Raw genomic sequence first — 19,567 nt, forward strand, 5'->3', positions numbered from 1 at the left:
ATTGTGTGGCTACATTTAACTTTAAACTGTGTGAATTTTAGGACTTGTACTCGGGAAAAACGATTGGTAATGCTAGTATGGATTCGGGTCTTTATCTACTGCAAGCTGACAACTCTTCTCTTAATAGACAAACTCATCATGCAGTATGTACAAATTCTGAATCTGTAAACAACTTAAATATGGAATGCCCTATCATGTTATGGCATTACCGTTTAGGACATTCTAACTTCGTATACTTGAAAAAGTTATTTCCTGCTTTATTTCGAAATAAAAATCCAACTTCATTTCAATGTAAAGTATGTCAACTGTTTAAATATATTCAAAATTCATTTCTCAGTTCAGTTTACAAACCTACAAAATCTTTTTCATTAATTCATATTGATGTATGGGGTCCCTCTTGGGTCACTAATATTATCGGAACAAAATAGTTTGTATCTTTTGTTGATGATCACACTAGAATTATCTGAATTTTTCTCATGAAAGAAAAATCTGAAGTTGACCAAATCTTTAAAAAATTTCACATTATGATTTAAAATCAATTTCACACCAACATCCAAGTAGTGAGGTCTGATAATGGGTTTGAATACTTTGAAACCACTATGAGCCAATATTTTTCTGATCACGACATTATCCATCAAAGTTCTTGTGTCAATACTTCACAATAAAATGGCATAGCTGAACGAAAAATAGATACATTCTTGAAGTAGCTCGATCCATCATGTTCACTACCCACATTTCAAAATTTCTTTGAGGAGAGGCTATTCTCACCACTGCATACTTGATAAACCGTATGCCCTCCCGAACTCTCTCATTTCGAACACCCTATGATATCCTCTTCACGGCCTTTCTGTAATCTCATATTCTTCATACTCTTCCCTATAAAGTTTTTAGTTGTTTCGTCTATGTTCATGTTCATACTCACTTCAGAGGTAAACTTGACCCATCGGCCATTAAATATGTTTTTGTTGAATATGCACCAAGTCAAAAAGGATACAAATGTTTTTGTCCCAAGATCCGTCGTTTTTACAATATTATGGATATTATTTTCTTTGAAAACCAATCATTCTATCCCACTATTGATATTCAGGGAGAGAGTCTTAATTAGGAATATCAAGTATGGGATACAAGTACATCACCTCTCACATTTTCTCCCCTCACTATTCCCGAGTCTTCATCAAATTTTCCTGAAACCAGTATCAAAGAGTCTGAATCTGAACCTATACCTACTACTATCAATAAAGAGTTATGTGTCTATACTAGGAGACACAAAACTCCAGTTAATAAAGATTATGAACCAACTACACATTACCACGAGTCTATTCCAGTTCCAAACAGTAAGAACACATCAGGTAATGAGTTTTCAGGCACAATTTTTGACACTGTTTACCACTACTAATCAGGAATATCAAGTATGGGATATAAGTACATCACCTCTCACCTTTTCTCCCCTCACTATTCCCGAGTCCTCATCAAATTTTCTTGAAACTAGTATCAAAGAGTCTGAACCTGAATCTATACTTATTACTATCAACAAAGAGTTACGTGTCTATACTAGAAGACACAAAACTCCATTTAATAAAGATTCTGAACCAACTGCACATTACCATGAGTTTATTCCAGTTCCAAGCAGTAAGAACACATCAGGTAATGAGTTTTCAGGCACAATTTCTGACACTGTTACCACTACTGATCATGATACTAAGTCACCTATTGTTTTGCGGAAAGGAACTTGATCTTGTACTAAACACTCTATACAGGATCACATTTCATTTAGCAACTTGTTTTTAAAGTATAATGCATATGTAAGTAAACTTGATGGTAGCCCCACTAAACTTAAAACTATTCATGAAGCCCTTGCATTGCCAATGTGGAGAGGTGTTGTTTAAGAAGAGATTAGGGCCCTTGAAAAGAACAAGACTTGGGAACTGACAGAACTTTCACCGGGAAAACATAAAGTTGGGTGCAAATGGGTATTATTTACTATAAAATACAATCCTAATAGAAGTGTGAATCGGTACAAAGCTCGTTTAGTAGCTAAAGGCTTCACTTAGTCCTAAGGGATAGACTATCAGGAGACATTCGCCTCAGTGGCTAAGCACAACACTATCCGGATATTGTTCTTTTTTGCTTCTAATTTTGATTGGCCTCTTTGTCAACTTGATGTAAAAAATGCATTTCTCAATGAAGACTTAGAAGAAGAGGTATATATGGAAGTTCCTCCAGGCCTTGAGACTACATTTGAAACTCACAAGGTATGCAAACTCAAAAAGGCACTCTATGGTCTAAAACAATCTCCGAGAGCTTGGTTTGATAGATTTCTTTGGGGAGAGTCTCTTCTCACCGCTGCATACTTGATAAACCATATGCCCTCCCGAACTCTCTCATTTCGAACACCCTATGATATCCTCTTCAGGGCCTTTCTGCAATCTCATATTCTTCATACTCTTCCCTATAAAGTTTTTGGTTGTTTCGCCTATGTTCATGTTCATACTCACCTCAGGGGTAAACTTGACACACGGGCCATTAAATGTATTTTTGTTGGATGTTCACCAAGTCAAAAAGGATATAAATATTTTTGTCCCAAGACCCGTCGTTTCTAGAATACTATGGATATAACTTTCTTTGAAAACCAGTCATTCTATCCCACTATTGATATTCAAGGGGAGAGTCCTAATCAGGAATATCAAGTATGGGATACAAGTACATCACCTCTCACCTTTCTCCTTTCACTATTCCTGGGTCCTCATCAAATTTTCCTGAAACCAATATCAAAGAGTCTGAACCTGAACCTATACCTACTACTATCAATAAAGAGTTACGTATCTATACTAGGAGACACAAAACTCCAGTTAATAAAGATTATGAACCAACTACACATTACCATGAGTTTATTCCAGTTCCAAGCAGTAAGAACACATCAGGTAATGAGTTTTCAGGCACAATTTTTGACACTGTTACCACTACTAATCAGGAATATCAAGTATGGGATATAAGTACATCACCTCTCACCTTTTCTTCCCTCACTATTCCCGAGTTCTTATTAAATTTTCTTGAAACCAGTATCAAAGAGTCTGAACTTGAATATATACCTACTACTATCAATAAAGAGTTACGTGTCTATATTAGGAGATACAAAACTTCATTTAATAAAGATTCTGAACGAACTGCACATTACCATGAGTCTTTTCCAGTTCCAAGCAGTAAGAACACATCAGAGAATGAGTTTTCTGGCACAATTTCTGACACTGTTACCACTACTGATCATGATACTGAGTTACCTATTGCTTTGCGAAAAGAAACTTGATCTTGTACTAAACACTCTATACAGGATCACATTTCATTTAGCAACTTATTTTCAAAGTATAATGCATATGTAAGTAAACTTGATGGTAGTCCCACTGAACCTAAAACTATTCATGAAGCCCTTGTATTGCCAATGTGGAGAGGTGTTGTTTAAGAAGAGATTAGGGCCCGTGAAAAGAATAAGACTTGGGAACTGACAGAACTTTCACCGGAAAAACATAAAGTTGGGTGCAAATGGGTATTATTTACTGTAAAACACAATCCTGATGGAAGTGTAAATCGGTACAAAGCTCGTCTAGTAGCTAAAGGCTTCACTTAGTCCTACGGGATAGACTATCAGGAGACATTCGCCTCAGTGGCTAAGCACAACGCTATCCGGATATTGCTCTCTTTTGTCTCTAATTTTGATTGGCCTCTTTGTCAACTTGATATAAAAAATGCATTTCTCAATGGAGACTTAGAAGAAGAGTTATATATGGAAGTTCCTCCAGGCCTTGAGACCACATTTGAAACTCACGAGGTATGCAAACTCAAAAAGGCACTCTATGGTCTAAAACAATCTCCGAGAGCTTGGTTTGATAGATTTCTTTGGGGAGAGTCTCTTCTCACCGCTGCATACTTGATAAACCATATGCCCTCCCGAACTCTCTCATTTCGAACACCCTATGATATCCTCTTCACGGCCTTTCCGTAATCTCATATTCTTCATACTCTTCCCTATAAAGTTTTTAGTTGTTTCGTCTATGTTCATGTTCATACTCACTTCAGAGGTAAACTTGACCCACGGGCCATTCAATATGTTTTTGTTGAATATTCACCAAGTCAAAAAGGATACAAATGTTTTTGTCCCAAGACCCGTCGTTTCTACAATATTATGGATATTACTTTTTTTGAAAATCAGTCATTTTATCCCACTATTGATATTCAGGGGGAGAGTCCTAATCAGGAATATCAAGTATGGGATACAAGTACATCACCTCTCACCTTTTCTCCCCTCACTATTCTTGGGTCCTCATCAAATTTTCTTGAAACCAATATCAAAGAGTCTAAACCTGAACCTATACCTACTACTATCAATAAAGAGTTATGTGTCTATACTAGGAGACACAAAACTCCAGTTAATAAAGATTATGAACCAACTACACATTACCATGAGTCTATTCCAGTTCCAAGCAGTAAGAACACATCAAGTAATGAGTTTTCAGGCACAATTTTTGACACTGTTACCACTACTAATCAGGAATATCAAGTATGGGATATAAGTACATCATCTCTCACCTTTTCTCCCCTCACTATTCCCGAGTTCTTATCAAATTTTCTTGAAACCAGTATCAAAGAGTCTGAACCTAAACCTATACCTACTACTATCAATAAAGAGTTACGTGTCTATACTAGAAGACACAAAACTCCATTTAATAAAGATTCTGAACCAACTGCACATTACCATGAGTTTATTCCAATTCCAAGCAGTAAGAACACATCAGGTAATGAGTTTTCAGGCATAATTTCTGACACTGTTACCACTACTGATCATGATACTTAGTTATCTATTGCTTTGCGAAAAGGAACTCGATCTTGTACTAAACACTCTATACAGGATCATATTTTATTTAGCAACTTGTCTTCAAAGTATAATGCATATGTAAGTAAACTTGATGGCAGCCCCATTGAACCTAAAATTATTCATGAAGCCCTGCATTGTTAATGTGGAGAGGTGCTATTTAAGAATAGATTAGGGCCCTTGAAAAGAATAAGACTTGGGAATTGACAGAACTTTCACCGGGAAAACATAAAGTTGAGTGCAAATGAGTATTATTTACTATAAAACACAATCCTGATGGAAGTGTGAATCGGTACAAAGCTCATCTAATAGCTAAAGGCTTCACTTAGTCCTACGGGATAAACTATCAGAAGGCATTCGCCCCAGTGGTTAAGCACAACACTATCCGGATATTACTCTCTTTTGCTTCCAATTTTGATTGGCCTCTTTATCCACTTGATGTAAAAAATGCATTTCTCAATGGAGACTTAGAAGAAGAGGTATATATGGAAGTTCCTCCAGGCCTTGAGACTACATTTGAAACTCACAAGGTATGCAAACTCAAAAAGGCAGTCTATGGTCTAAAACGATCTCAGAGAGTTTGGTTTGACAGATTTACCAAAGCAGTTAAACATATGAGCTATGAGCAATGTCAATCTGATCATACTTTGTTTGTCAAGAACAGTGTCTCTGGTAAGAAAGCTATCTTAATTGTCTATATTGATGATATTATTTTAACAGGTGATAACATAGAGGAAATTCAAAAACTCAAAAGGTTTCTTGTTACGGAGTTTGAGATAAAAGATCTTGCAGCACTCAGGTATTTTCTGGGAATGGAATTTGCTCGTTCTAAAATAAGGATATCTGTGTCGTAACGAAAATATGTTCTTGACCTGTTGAAAGAAATAGGGATGCTCGGGTGTAAACCAGCAGAAACTCCCATGGAAACGACTACAAAAGTTGGATTTAAAAATAGCAAGCCAGTTGATAAAGAAAGATATCAGAGACTTGTGCGCAAACTTATCTATCTTGCTCATACTAGACCTGACATCAGTTTTGCTGTAAGTAGTGCAAGTCAATTCATGAACCAATCTACTGATGTTCATATGAATATGGTATATCGGATCTTAAAATAACTTAATAAAACTTTAAGATAAGGATTATTTTTCCAAAAAAATAATGAACAGGAATATTGAAACTACACAGATGCTGATTGGGCGGGTTCTATAACTGAAAAAAGATTTATATCTGAGTACTATACTTATATTTGGGGAAACTTAGTCACTTGGCGGAGTAAGAAACAATCTGTTGTGTCACAAAGTAGTGCAGAAGCTGAATTTCGGCCACTTGCTCATGGAATATGTGAGGGAATTTGGTTAAAGAAAGTTCTAATGGAAATGAAATTCTTGGTTACTACTCAAATGAAAGTATGGTGCGACAATAAAGCAACAATCAACATAGCTAAAAATCTTGTATATCATGATCGAACTAAATACGTGAAAATAGATAGGCACTTCATCAGGGAGAAGATTGAAGATCAAATTATTACAATACTCCACGTTCCTACTAATCAACAAACAACAGATATATTAACAAAGGCACTTCCCAAAGAACTCTTCAACGAATTGATATCCAATCTAGGTTTACTAAACATTTATGTAACCTAAATTGAGGGGGAGTGTAAAATTACTTTCGGTATTTTCTTTTTTCTATTTTTTTACAACCTCACAATATAACAAAATGGTTACTGTTAGGTTGTGCCCTTTTTCCCTTCCACTAGGGAAGGTTGTTAGTTTTTTGTCTTTTTCCTCCTTCTTTTGTCTATAAAATGTTGCTGATAATCGATGAATAAAATAAGAGTAAAAAGGGGAGTTATTTCTTATTCTCAAATTCTTCAAATTACATGATCAGGGATCCGTGAATTGAATTCATCTTCTATTTCATCTTCTTGAAATTAGGTGGAGACTTTGAAATGTGCACTATCACTTGCAGCCTTGTTGAGAATATGGAAAAATGAAGGCATTACTGATGATAACAGGTTTGTTTATTTATTTTTCATAATTTTTCAATATGCTTTTCTACGAATTCAGGAAATCACAAGGGCATAGAGCTTGCTTGATTGTTTAGAAGCATTGTGTTGCCAATTTTTGAGTGCTACTCCCAGATAATTGAAAGAATAAATTCTTCTATTTCTAAAGTTGGTTTATTTCTTTTTCAGTATAAAGTAATGAGTTCTCTTTCCTTAGTAATGTAACTGTGAATGAGTAACCATTTAGCAAGCATCATAAGGGGCACTGAACCCTTAATTCATGTGCCTCTTTTAAGCTTCTCAATTGCAGAATTCTATCATCAGGCAATTATAACCATGGTATTTTTCCTTTTTTCAGCTCCTTACATTTTAATTTTCAAACATTTTTACATAAAATGCACCTAATCTATTGAATTAGTTATTGCACTTGAACTGACTGTTGGTGCAGTTGAGAGGACTATATGATTGGTATTTTTTGCATTTTTAAAGTCTGATTCTATGATGTTTTTGCATTTTATTCATTGTTATCATATTTTCTTCTGATATGGTGTTCTTTTCTGTGTCTTATTGCTGAACCAGGTTAAGTACCACATACAACGAAGTCATCGTTTACCCAATTCCTGCAGCACTTTACCTCATCAAGAATTTGCTTCAGGTGCACTTGTAATTTCTGCTTTTAATACATCACTTGAGGTGCTGGCTTTCTTGTTTTTCTTGGTGGGACTGATCTACTTTTAAATTTCTTGTCGCAGTATTACATCTTTGCTTATGTGGATGCTCCAGGATATCAGATACTGAAGAACCTGAATATTATCAGTACAGGTGTTTTGTACCGAATTATACTTAAGAAAAAGTAAGCCTTTTTAAATGATATATGTAGACACATTACTGCTTCCTGTATAGGACAAGCCATGGATTAATTCGTACTAGGGAATGGGGTTAAAATTGGGGATTTTTATAGAACACTGAGGATTTAGGGTTTGATGAAGAGGAAAATAACTGGACAAGTGACTAGGATTTGAACCAAGGATTCATTAAGCATCACACCTAAGATGAGGGATCTTCACTGCATCTCACAAAATACCAAAAATATCTGCTGAGAAAATTGTAGAATAATGACTGCCTCATAAGAGAAATTACAAAGTACGTATCTGATTTAATTATATCAAATGATGGCCAAGGAATTTAAATCATAGATAAAATCCTAATACTACTAAAGTTCTAAACCTGAATGTCAAGAGCCTTTGACATCGGCTCCGACTAAGTGAGGGAGAATTAGACTAGAAGATATAGGAAGAGAAGAGAGGGGGAGATAGATTCTAGAAAGAGAGAGGATAAAATTTTGAGAGATCAGAATATATGATATTTCTTAGGAGTTCCGATTACATCTTCAAGTACAAGATCCTCCTATTTATAGAGTGGACTTGGAAGTACAGCTATTAACAGAATAACAGCAAGTTGGTCCCACAAGTATCTGAATACCGTAGACACATAATGCACATGCACTGCTTCTTACTATTTACTACAGCCAATGCCTCTGATAAACCTTTAGCTCTTATTGCGAGCGCTGACAAGATCCTTCACTCGAGCAGCAACATGTCCCCAAGGTTTAGATGTGGAAATTGCTTTGAAAGGAAATCTTGATCTTCCCAGGTGTAGTTGAACATGTCCCTACCTACCTATTGTATAAGCACCTGATCCACTTTTTTCCCATTTTGGAGAATTGTCTTGCTTTTTAGGATCTTTTCTGCTATTACCACAACCATACCTTTTGAATCTATGGCAGGCAGTTCATCAAAGTAAATTTGTGTCCCGATTACATACTTCTTTAATTAGGAAATGTGGAATACAGGATGAAGTTTGGAGGATTTTGGTAACTTCAGTTGATAAGCAACCTTTCCAACCTTCTGAAGGATCTCAAAAGGTCCATAGAAACGAGGAGAGAGCTTAGAGGTGTTTCCTGTCCCACTGAACTTTGTTTGCGAGGTTGTAGTTTCAGAAGCACCACTCTTGCTCACTGAAAAACTTTCATTGTGTTTTCTGTCTACAAATTGCTTGATTTGCTGCAGAGCTTGCATGTAACTGCTGGTGGATTGCCTTGCTTATTTGTTGTCTCTCATGTGACAGCTCCTCCACTGTTGGAGAAGGAAAGTGAAAGTCCATTTTATACAAGAAATGTGACTGATGAAATGCCTGAAAAGGAGTAAATTTTAGATTAGAGTGGTAGGTAGTGTTATACCATCATTCAGCGAGTGCCAGCCACTTGGCCCAACCCTTGGTTTGTGATGAGCATGCACCTCAGACACTTGCAGACACTGATTGAAGTGCTTAGTTTGCCCATCCGTTTGTGGATGGTAGGCAGAGCTGGAATACAAAGTTGTATCTAAAAGTCTCATCAATTATTTTCAGAAAGGACTTGTAAATATTTTGTCCCTATCTAAGACTAACACCTTAGGAATTTCATGGAGTCTGTGAACTCCCTGCAAGTATAGTCTAGCCATCTCTTGAGCAGGGAAATGATTCTTAAAGGTCATGAGGTGACCGGATTTGGTAAATAGGTCCACCACCCCATAATAGTATTTTTTCCCTTCGACTTAGATAATTGTTCAATAAACTCCAAGGATACATGCGTCTAGGCATGGGATGGAACAGGGAGTGACTGCAATAAGCCTGGTGTAGGAACCTCTTTTGTTTTACAATGCTGACAGACTTCATAGCGTTGGATCTAGTCCTTCAGATGCTCTTTAGCGCCTGACCAGTAGAACTGTTGTTTAAGGCATTCATAAGTCGTTTTGACTCCCGAGTATCCACCCACTCCCAAATTATGATAATGCTGCATAAGCTCGCCCTTTGGTTTGTGCTAGAACCTATGACCAACCTCCTTTATATCTTAAAATACCATTCTGCACACAAAAGGGAGCTGACTGGTGGGAGCTAAAAACAATTCCTACATTAACTGTTGCAGGAAGGAATCTTTTTTATAATTGTCCTATTCTTCACTCGACCAAGCCTGGATGCTAACGTTGGTGTGGATATATTCAGCTGTTCCCTCCTCCTCCAATCTCTTGGATAGAGGATCAGCCACTTTATTGTCAGACCATTTTTGTACTAAATAGAGTAATCCAAGCCTAGCAACTTCGATACTTCTTTCTGTTATGACACGAAAACTACTCATCTGCTCCAGAGTATTTTTCTGAGCAGTTTACAGTCACAAAGCATACAATATTACCATTAGCTTTTTTTTTTTTATATAAAAAGTGTAACGTATGTATTAACATGGTACCAAAAGAATGGGGGTACCACCCATGTACAAAAGTATTTACATAGAAGTTAATATATCAATGACATTTTCAAAATTCACATCACTAGTGATATAATGACTTAGCATAATCGACCCGAATAAATGTATCCACCTATCCATTAGTCTATTAGTACTACTCTCAACACTATCAAAAGCTTTCCTATTCTTCTCTTTCCAAATGACTCAAAAAACAGTTAAAGGAATGATATTTTTCATATTTCTTTTTACATAAAAACCATACCAAGCCCAAGTCTTCTCCTGACCGAAATGCAGATGACCCAGTTAATCTCTAATAAACCATAAATACACCATAAATTATAAGCAGGAGGACACCATAAAAGTAGTTGGTTAAACGTCTTCTCAGCCTTAAGACAGCAGTAGCAACTGTTAACAATGATTTTGCCCATGTTTTTCAATATGTCCAGAGTTAAAATTCTTTTCCAGCACGCCTCCCACAAAAAAAAACAATTTTACGTAGAATTTTAGTCTTTTAGATTAGCTTTGCTGGAAATTCCAATCTGTTCACAGCTCCCTTGTCATTTAAATATTTGTAATGAGAAGAAACAGAAAATTTTCTATTCTTTTCCAGATTCCAAACAACCTGATCAGTTTTGTTAGAAATTTGCTGTGCATCAAGACATTTCAGTAGGTCTTCAAATTCTTCAATCTCCCAATCATTTGAATTCCAATTCACATTAATACACCAAACAATATTACCATTTATGACCCTATAAGCCTCCTCAACTGTCATCTTAATCGATTGGGCAATATTAAAATTTTTCGGGAATCTCCTCCTAAGACACCCATTACCAACCCAGTCATCCTCCCAAAAATTAATTCTGTTGCCTCTGTCAATTTTCTATTTTATACACTGCTGGAAGGGTTTTCTCATCATTAATATTTTCCTCCACAGATCACGCTCGTGAGGAATTTTAGTTCGGTCATCACTATTGTCGTACAAGTGCTCACCCCATCTAGCTTTTTAATAATCCTTCTCCATAGTCAATTTTCTTCTCCCCAATATCTCCATAGCCATTTACCTTGAAGGGTCTCGTTCAATTTAACCATAGAATGCACCTCCAAGCCCCCAAAATCAAGTGGTAATTTGATAGCATCCCAACTTATTAAATAGTATTTGCATTCATTCAAACCATCATCCCACAAAAACTTGCATTGAATACTTTCCAACCTTTTTGCCACCTTCACTGGTATAGTTATTGTAGATTAGTAAATTGGTCAAAGTGCTCTTGATGAGAGTATATCTGCCTTATTTTAACAAAAAAACCTCTTTTCCAACCCATGAACCTATTTTCAAACATATTAATGATCGGTTCCCAAGTAAAAAAGTCCTTTTATTTTGCCCCCAACTTGAACATCAAGGTACTTAAAAGGAAATTTTACTTTTTTGTAGCCCAAACTTCTAGCAAACGGACCAGCATCACTGCTGCCTCCAAATCTGGCCAATTGAGATTTGTTGAGATTTATTTTGAGTCCCGAAACTACTTGAAAAAAATAGGAGGATGCACCCCAAATATAGTAGGTTTTTAAAATTAGGTTTACAAAAAATTAAAGTATCATCGGCGAAAAACAAATGAGTCACCACTGTGCTGTTATCACCCCTACTAACCGAGACACCCCTCAACAACAAATGTTCATTGGTCCTAACCAGTAGCCCATTGAGAGATTCTATCACAATTACGAAAAGGAGGGAAGAAAGAGGATCCCATTGTCTCAAACCTCTTGATGCCATAAAAAAATTTGAGAGGCCACCATTATTAAAACCGCAAAGGAAGCTGTTTAAATACATGATTCTATCCACTTTCTCCATTTTGACCTGAAACCAATTCTGTTGACCATGTAGTTCACAAAAGTCCAGTTTACATGATTGTATGCTTTTTCCATATCCAATTTGCACACCAAACCTTCTCTCTTGTTAGTTAAAAGGTCATCAACAATTTCATTTGCCGCTATCACAGCATCTAAAATATGTCTTCCTTCCACAAATGCATGTTGGCATTCCCCAATAATCTCACTAGCACCTTTGATAATCTTCTAGCCAACACCTTTACAATTAATTTGTATATGCATCCCACCAGACTTATTGGTCTATAGTATGTGAATTCCTTATCCCCATCCTTTTTTGGAATAAGGGTAATGAAAATAGCGTTTTAAGACTACACAAACCTGTCCGAAGAGTGCAATTCCTTAAAAATTTACGCTAAATCATTTTTTAGCAAATATTAAAAAAATTGGAGGAACTTCATATTAAATCCGTCAGGCCCAGGAGTCTTATTCCCATTACAAGATTTTAGTCCATCAAACACCTCCTGCTCTGAAAACTCTGCTTCTAACCACTGCCTACTCGTTTCAAAAATTTTATTAAAGGGCAAACCGTCTAATTTGGGGCAGACAGCAAGGTTTTCCGTGTACAGTTTGGAAAAGTGCCATGTGATGGCCTCCTTTAATTCTGTATTACTCTTTAACATTTTTGTCTTCAAACCTCACCTCTTCAATATAATTACTTCTATGCCAATGGGAGGCCAACGCATGAAAGTACTTAGTATTTCTATCCCCCTTTGCGAACAATTTTTCTTTGGACCACTGCCTCCACACACTTTCCTTATCCTTCAAAAAAGTGGCCAGCCTAAGCTTCAAATTGCCTTTCCTGCCTCTCTTTTCATCATTTAACCCCACCGAATCCTCTCTCATATCCAGGTCACTAATATCATTCAAAATAGTTTCAAATTCTGCTTTCTCCTTGCCCATGACCTCTTTGGACCAAGTCTCGATTTCGTTTTTCAATACTTTTAATCTATGAGCAAATCTGTAACTAGCATACCCTTTGACCATAGTATTCTGCCATGTTTTTTCCACCAACTGCCTAAAACTTTCCTTCCCCAACCATTTGTTGTCCAAGCGGAAAGGGATAAGACCCTACTTAATTCCATAAGCTTCAATACAAATAGGGTAGTGGTCTGATACAAATCAAGGTAGTGTTTTGTGACTAACACCCGCAAGTTCTACTATCAAATTTGCAGAAATGAGAAACCTATCAATTCTGAATTTGCACTTTTGGTTGGACCAAGTCCACTGTGTATTGGATAAAGGAAGATAAACAACACCAATCCTATCCATTATCTCCTTAATTCATTTGCTTTTTTAGTCGAGAACGAGCTGCCACTTCTCTCTTCTCCCCTCAAAATCATGTTGAAGTCCCCAATAATTATCCAATTGCTTCTCGAATTAGATTTACATTCCAACAATTCATTCTAAAGACTGACTTTTTCCTCTCTGTTTCCTCTGCAGTAGACTCCAGTGAACATCCAACTAAATTCCCCCTTACAATTTCTAAAGATACAGGATATTGTGCATTCCCCCTTAATGACATCTACACATTGCACCTGATCATCTCTCCACATCAAAATCATACCCCTGCCGCACCTTTTGCAGGGTTGTGGTGCCATCCCTTGTCCTTCAGGCTCCACACATTCCTCCACATTCGATTCCTGCAAACACACCACCGTTGGTTTCCACTTGTTAAGGCATCCACGGATTATTAATCTTTTACCCCTGTCGTTTACAGCTCGGACAATATAAGAAATAATTTTCTCTATCATTGACAGAGCATCTTACCCTCCCCCCCTAACTCCTTTACTTCCCTTGCTTCTATTCTCATAATTAATCAAAGACTCAAGTCTTTTTAGCTCCCTCGGTGTTCCACCAGTCTGTTTCTTCTTTTTCCAGTTAGCCACGTCTGACTTCTTCTTTGAAATTTTCTTTTTTTCTATTTCAGAAAAGAAAAGAAAAATCAGATGTTCCACCTCCCATCTGTTTAATGAATTTCTGAACATTATTAGTGACTCACTGAGAGTAGTATTCTACTTCTCTCGCTGTGAATTTTATTCTCTCCAGACTCAACTGAATGATTTCTTCAATTTCACGATTATAATCGGTGGTTAATGCCTGAGCATCCTCTTTTACCGACCATCGCAAGATTTGACGTTCTTTCATCTTTACTCTCAACTTCTATCTACTTTTTACTTGCATTCTCAAAGTCCTCCATCATAGAGTAAACTGAGTCCAGCTCCTCAGCCTCCTCTTCGCTTTGTCTCTTTGACTCTTCTACATCTTGACCCTCCATCTCTGGCTCTTCCATTTTTGAAATCGTGAACCCTAATTTTTCCTCTTTTCTTTTTACCTCTCTTTTTCCATTTACTTTAGCATCGGCCAAAACCACAACTTCTGTACTCAAGCATTCGCCCCAGGTCGGATTTGAGCTGAAACCCAATCCAGAGTTTGGAGGCCCTCTTTTGTTTCTAGACTAGCAACCCATTTCTCTTTTTTTTTCCAAATATATCGATTTTGCTTGCCCGGCCATTTCTTTTGTTTTGCGTTTAGTCCGTATCCCTCACAGACAAAACCCCTTGTGGACCAAAATGACAGGTAACATTTGCATTTTTGCCTCTATTTGGAAATCGGGTACCCCACTAGTTCAGGTTTATCGGACCAACCCAATTCGTTTTGCCTCCGGTTTGCCTCAACCCTACTCGCTTTGCGTTCCTTTCATGGCCTTCTAGTGCCGCCGCATATGATCGAGGAATTCCTCCCACCATTGAAGCATTAATCGGACCATTACAATGGGGACAAGGAAAGGAAATCAACCACGGTTTCTTCTACTTTCTCCAAGTGTCTATTCAAGTTAAACTCACTACTCCCTCCCGCAGATTTAGGGTTTTTCACTAGCCTATTTGCAAGCTCGAAACTAGCCACCAGTAATTTCCATCAACCATTCCGCTGAAGCCCGCTAGGAAAGAATATCCTCTTCGTCTGACTACCCCAATGCACTGTTACCACCAAATATTCTCCTTTTCTATTCTTCCCAAACGAAAACCAAAGCTCATAGTTTCTCTACACTAGATGTTTTGTCCATGTTCTCGGCTTCCTTCTCCACCAGAACTCATCAAGTGCATCAAGAAACAGCTCATACTCCTCGTTATCTAAAGAAATCGATCGTTGAAACTCTCATCCATTCTTAATTATCTGCAAGCCGTTTGCCCTTCGCCCTTCACATACCAAATCAAAGGATTTGTTCTCTATAGCAAGAAGCCTTCTTCCAAATCTACTCATTCTTGAATATCTTGTTAAATTCTCCCAGCTCGATTTCACATGACGGAAATGTTAGAGAGAATCCGCTAGTGGATGGACGTCTTGCCGACCTAAGCGGAAGATGCTCGAGAGAATTTTAGAGAGAGAAAGTTTTAGGGAGAGAGAGACATTATATATGAATTAATGTTAATACTACCATTAGCTCATTATAATAAACTGACTTAGCCTGGTTGCAAATGCTCAGCGCCTTGCTAATAAAAGCAATCAGCTTATCTGCCTGCATCAGTACCGCATCAATACTAATTCCACTTGCATCTGTTTTAATCATAAACTGCTTAGAAAAATCATGAAGCTGCAAAATTGGACTTGTTACCATGGCATCCTTAAGAGTTTGAAATGTCTTAGCCGCTGCCTGGTTCCACTAAATGCATTCTTTTCGAGCAAACTAGTGAGAGTTTCCTTATTATGCCATAATGTGGAATGAACTTGTAGTAATAATATCCCCTAAGTCTGTGAAACCCTCTCAACGCCTTAATTTTCTTTGGTTGTGAACATTTGATTATTGAATCTATCTTCTACGGTTCTGTTCTAACCGATGGAAGGAAGTCAAATGTCCTAAATACTCAATTTCCTTTTGTGGGAGGAAGTCACAATTTACTATCCTTAGAAGATATTGGAGCAGTTGTTGATATGTTAATTGATATGTAACATCCTTTTGTGAATGGGTGGTACCCCCATGATACCTTTTAATTCTAATTTTCTTTTATTTAAAAAAAAAAATTCCTTCTATGGGAAGGAACACTTGGACTTTTAAGCAAATAAATTATGGAACCTCAGTACAGCCAACACTTGGTCCAACTGCTTAAAGTGTTTCTCTTCAGTGACACTATAGGTTAATATGTCATCAAAGAATACAAAAACGAATTTGCATAGATATTCTCGAACTATAAGGTTGTTTAAAGCTTGAAAGTGGCCAGTGCATTTGTTAAGCTAAGAGGCATAACTTTTTTTTTAAATGAATTTGTAATGGCCATGATGAGTGTGAAAAACAGTTTGTTGGCTGTCTAATTCCTTTCCATTGATGATAACCAGCCTTCAAGTCAATTTAGGAGAAAACTGTTCCATTCAGCTTGTCCAATAAGTTGTCTATGACTGGAATAGGGAATTTGTCCCTAATTTTGATGAGATTTAATTCACGGTAATCCATGCAAAACCTCTAAATTCCATCCTTCTTCTTAACCAGTAGTACTGGCGAAGTAAAGGGATTAGTGCTTGGCTGGATTATGGATTCCTCTAACATTAACTTCATCTGAATCTCAATTTCATTCTTTTGGAAATAGGCATGACGATAAGGCCTAATGTTCATATAGGAGCTGCCTTCCACTAGTTGAATTGTATGATCAAGGGCCTTTGGAGGAGGCATTCCCTTTGCCTCCTTGAATACATCCTGGAATTTCTCCAGAACAACCCTCAAATATTCACTCCTGGGCTTGTCCAACGGATCTAACCTCATTTGCGCCTCATTGCTTCCCTCTACTCTCATTATACAGAACACTACGCCATTATCTACCTAGTACTTTTTGCTGGACTAACTTCTTTGCTCTGTCACCATATAATGGCTTCAGCTTTCCTGTTTCTACTGTTTCACTCAAGGTAATATCCATATCTTCAAACAGGGACTTAACAATGGAATTGACAAAATCGAACACATAGACCAAACTGTTTCATCCAATCAACAGCGAGGATCATGTTGTAGCCTCCCAACTCAATGACTCTGGAGTCATTGCCAAACTGATAGTTCTTTGTGATTCATTTAGGCCTCTACATTCTTCTCAATTACGGATCCTTCGGCTATTAGCCACCATGGCTATAAGTGGCTTATTGCTCACTATCTTGTTGATGAGTGTTTTGGCAACACTTACATCGATAAAGGAATGCTTCCTCCCATTGTCTAGTAGTATGATCACATGCCGCTTCCTAGTTGAACCTGAATTTTCAGAGTTACTCCAGTTGCCAATCCTTCCATTACTTGTATAGACAAGGTTCCCATGTCATCTTCCTCTTCACTAGCCTCCTCTTTTGGTTCCAACTCTTCCACCTTGTCTACCTCCACCACCTCCTCTATTGCAATTATGGTTTGGTCTTGCACTGGTGGCCAGGGCAATAGCGATCTCCACGATTGTAATATAGATTTTTAGGTTTTCCTCACCTCTACTTACCTTGAGTTATGCCATAGGGACAAAATTGACAATCCTCTTTTCTCTTTAGACTCCAACCAATTGTTTCCCCTTGAAGGTCTTGAGAATTGACTATTCCCTGTGAAATGTTGGCTTTGAGCTCTCTCAGTTATTGATTGCTCTTGCACGAATGCCTCTTTAAAAGCCTGATTCAACATTTGAGGCTTTAGCAACCGGATAATTGGTCACGATCCTCCTTCGATCCACTGATGAAGCTAGATATGAAGTATCTTTTCGACAAAGTGGAGTTATCAGCCACCACCATTGCTCTCAGGTGCTCGAAATCCTGATAATCCAGCACCATCCCTGTTTGAACCAGCTTATAAAATTCCTTAATAAAACTCTCTGCCAATCAGCTCCTCCAGACCTTCTCAAATTCAACCACAAATATATCTCACTCCAACTCCTCGTTCTTAGACAGCCAATCTTGATTCCAGATGTCGGTAATTTTCTCCAGGAATAGAGAAGCAGTCTCCACTCTTTGCTCATCTGGAGTTCTGTTTAAAAAAAGATACTTGATATGCCGTTTTATTTATGCTCGAGGGTTGACACCCTCAAACATCAATATCTACCTTAGGCAGCAAAGAAGTGGAACTGGAATTCCTTATGCAGTCAGCATTACCGCTTCACCAGCCTCATGTGACACTGGCGTAGGCAATAATCCTTTTTCAGAGGAATGAGCAGTTGATCAGGAACCAACCTGAATGTTTGAATCCGATACAACTGAACTACCGCATAACATCTCCATACTTTGATCGAATCCTTGATGATTTTGCTTGTGTGATTCATGCATTGGAGTCGTGAACTCTTATCAGCCAGTGATCAACTTGATGGATTGGTCAAGCTGCTGAATTCTCTGTTGCTTGGCAATCACTGCTTTTCCTTTCTTTCGCATAATTGCAACCACATATGCTTGCATTTCTTTAGAAGTGAGCTGGTCTGGTACCTTTAGACATCAGCTCTGATAGCGTGGGGGTTAGACTGGAAGATGTAGGAAGAGAAGAGAGGAGGAGATAGGCTCTAGAAAGAGAGAGACAGACTGAGAGATGAGAATATCTGATATTTGTTAGGAATTCTGATTACATCTTCAAGTACAAGATCCACCTATTTATAGACTTGACTCAGAAGTACAACCCGTTAACAGAGTAACAGGCAGTTGGTCCAACAAGTATCTCAATAGCATACACACATGATGCACATGAGTTGCTTCTAACTATTCGCTATCGGCTATGCCTCTAACAAACCTTCAGTGGCTTGTCGTGAGTGCTGAAACTTTACTACTACAGCACATTGTATATTTGCAAGAAAAACAATTCCTAATCTATTTAGAAAATCTAAGTCACCAAACTTCTTTGGTAGCACCGTCTAAACAATTTTTTGCCCTTTTTTTCATGACAAAGAGTTACATATTTCAAAATTTTGAGTTTAGTGGAAACCAAAATGTAAGTTTTTTACCTTTTAGATTATGAAATGTGTTTATGATGAGGATACCTTGTACTTGACTGAGTGATCTTTTTGTTTTTCAATATATCCAAAGGGTGCTATGTCATTTGGTTGCCCAAGTTGAAAAAACACAAGGAAAAATAAACTCTCTTACATTTATGCAATGTTATACTCTAATTAATATTTCAATACAGGTTAAGTGAAATTCAATGGGCAGCTTTTATTCTATTATGTTGCGGGTGTACAACAGCACAACTAAATTCGAGGTAAGATTCATTACTAAACTTTCTTATGGCTCTTCATTGAATGAATGCATTTCATTCTATTGCTAACAATTTACTATTTGAGAAAATATATACAGTTTTATTAACGTGAACCCAGGGAGCTGCTTTGTATGCACAAGCATTTACAAACCCTCAAGGGTCCAAAAATCTACAAGGTTTCCAAGATCTTCGTCATTAATGAGATGATAACTTTTCAACAGAACATTCAAGGTTTGGAACGAAAGATCTCTACTTCTAGTGGGAGAGGAAATGCCTAAAAAGTTCTTCTGTTTCTTTATTTCCATAAGACCCAAAGGGAAAAGTTAGCAAAATGAGAGAAGAAGC

At 37.4% G+C, this 19,567-nt stretch overlaps 1 protein-coding gene across 3 annotated transcripts in view; it reads left to right on the forward strand.

The window, feature by feature from the left end:
- The window catches only part of LOC110826421 (CMP-sialic acid transporter 4), a 36,606-nt gene that overhangs the window by 6,742 nt on the left and 10,297 nt on the right, over positions 1-19,567 (forward strand). For all 3 annotated transcript variants that reach the window (XR_015821257.1, XM_088221741.1, XM_088221742.1), the window contains exons 5-8: positions 6,802-6,881; positions 7,452-7,527; positions 7,625-7,725; positions 19,154-19,225. Coding sequence is in view for 2 of the 3 variants with exons in the window: in XM_088221741.1 (XP_088077867.1) it covers positions 6,802-6,881; positions 7,452-7,527; positions 7,625-7,725; positions 19,154-19,225 (329 nt within the window). In the remaining variant the exon portion in view is untranslated. The remainder of the gene's footprint in view (positions 1-6,801; positions 6,882-7,451; positions 7,528-7,624; positions 7,726-19,153; positions 19,226-19,567) is intronic.

This window comes from Carica papaya, chromosome 6, assembly GCF_054855325.1.
Source record: "Carica papaya isolate Zhongbai chromosome 6, ASM5485532v1, whole genome shotgun sequence".
NCBI lineage: Eukaryota > Viridiplantae > Streptophyta > Magnoliopsida > Brassicales > Caricaceae > Carica > Carica papaya.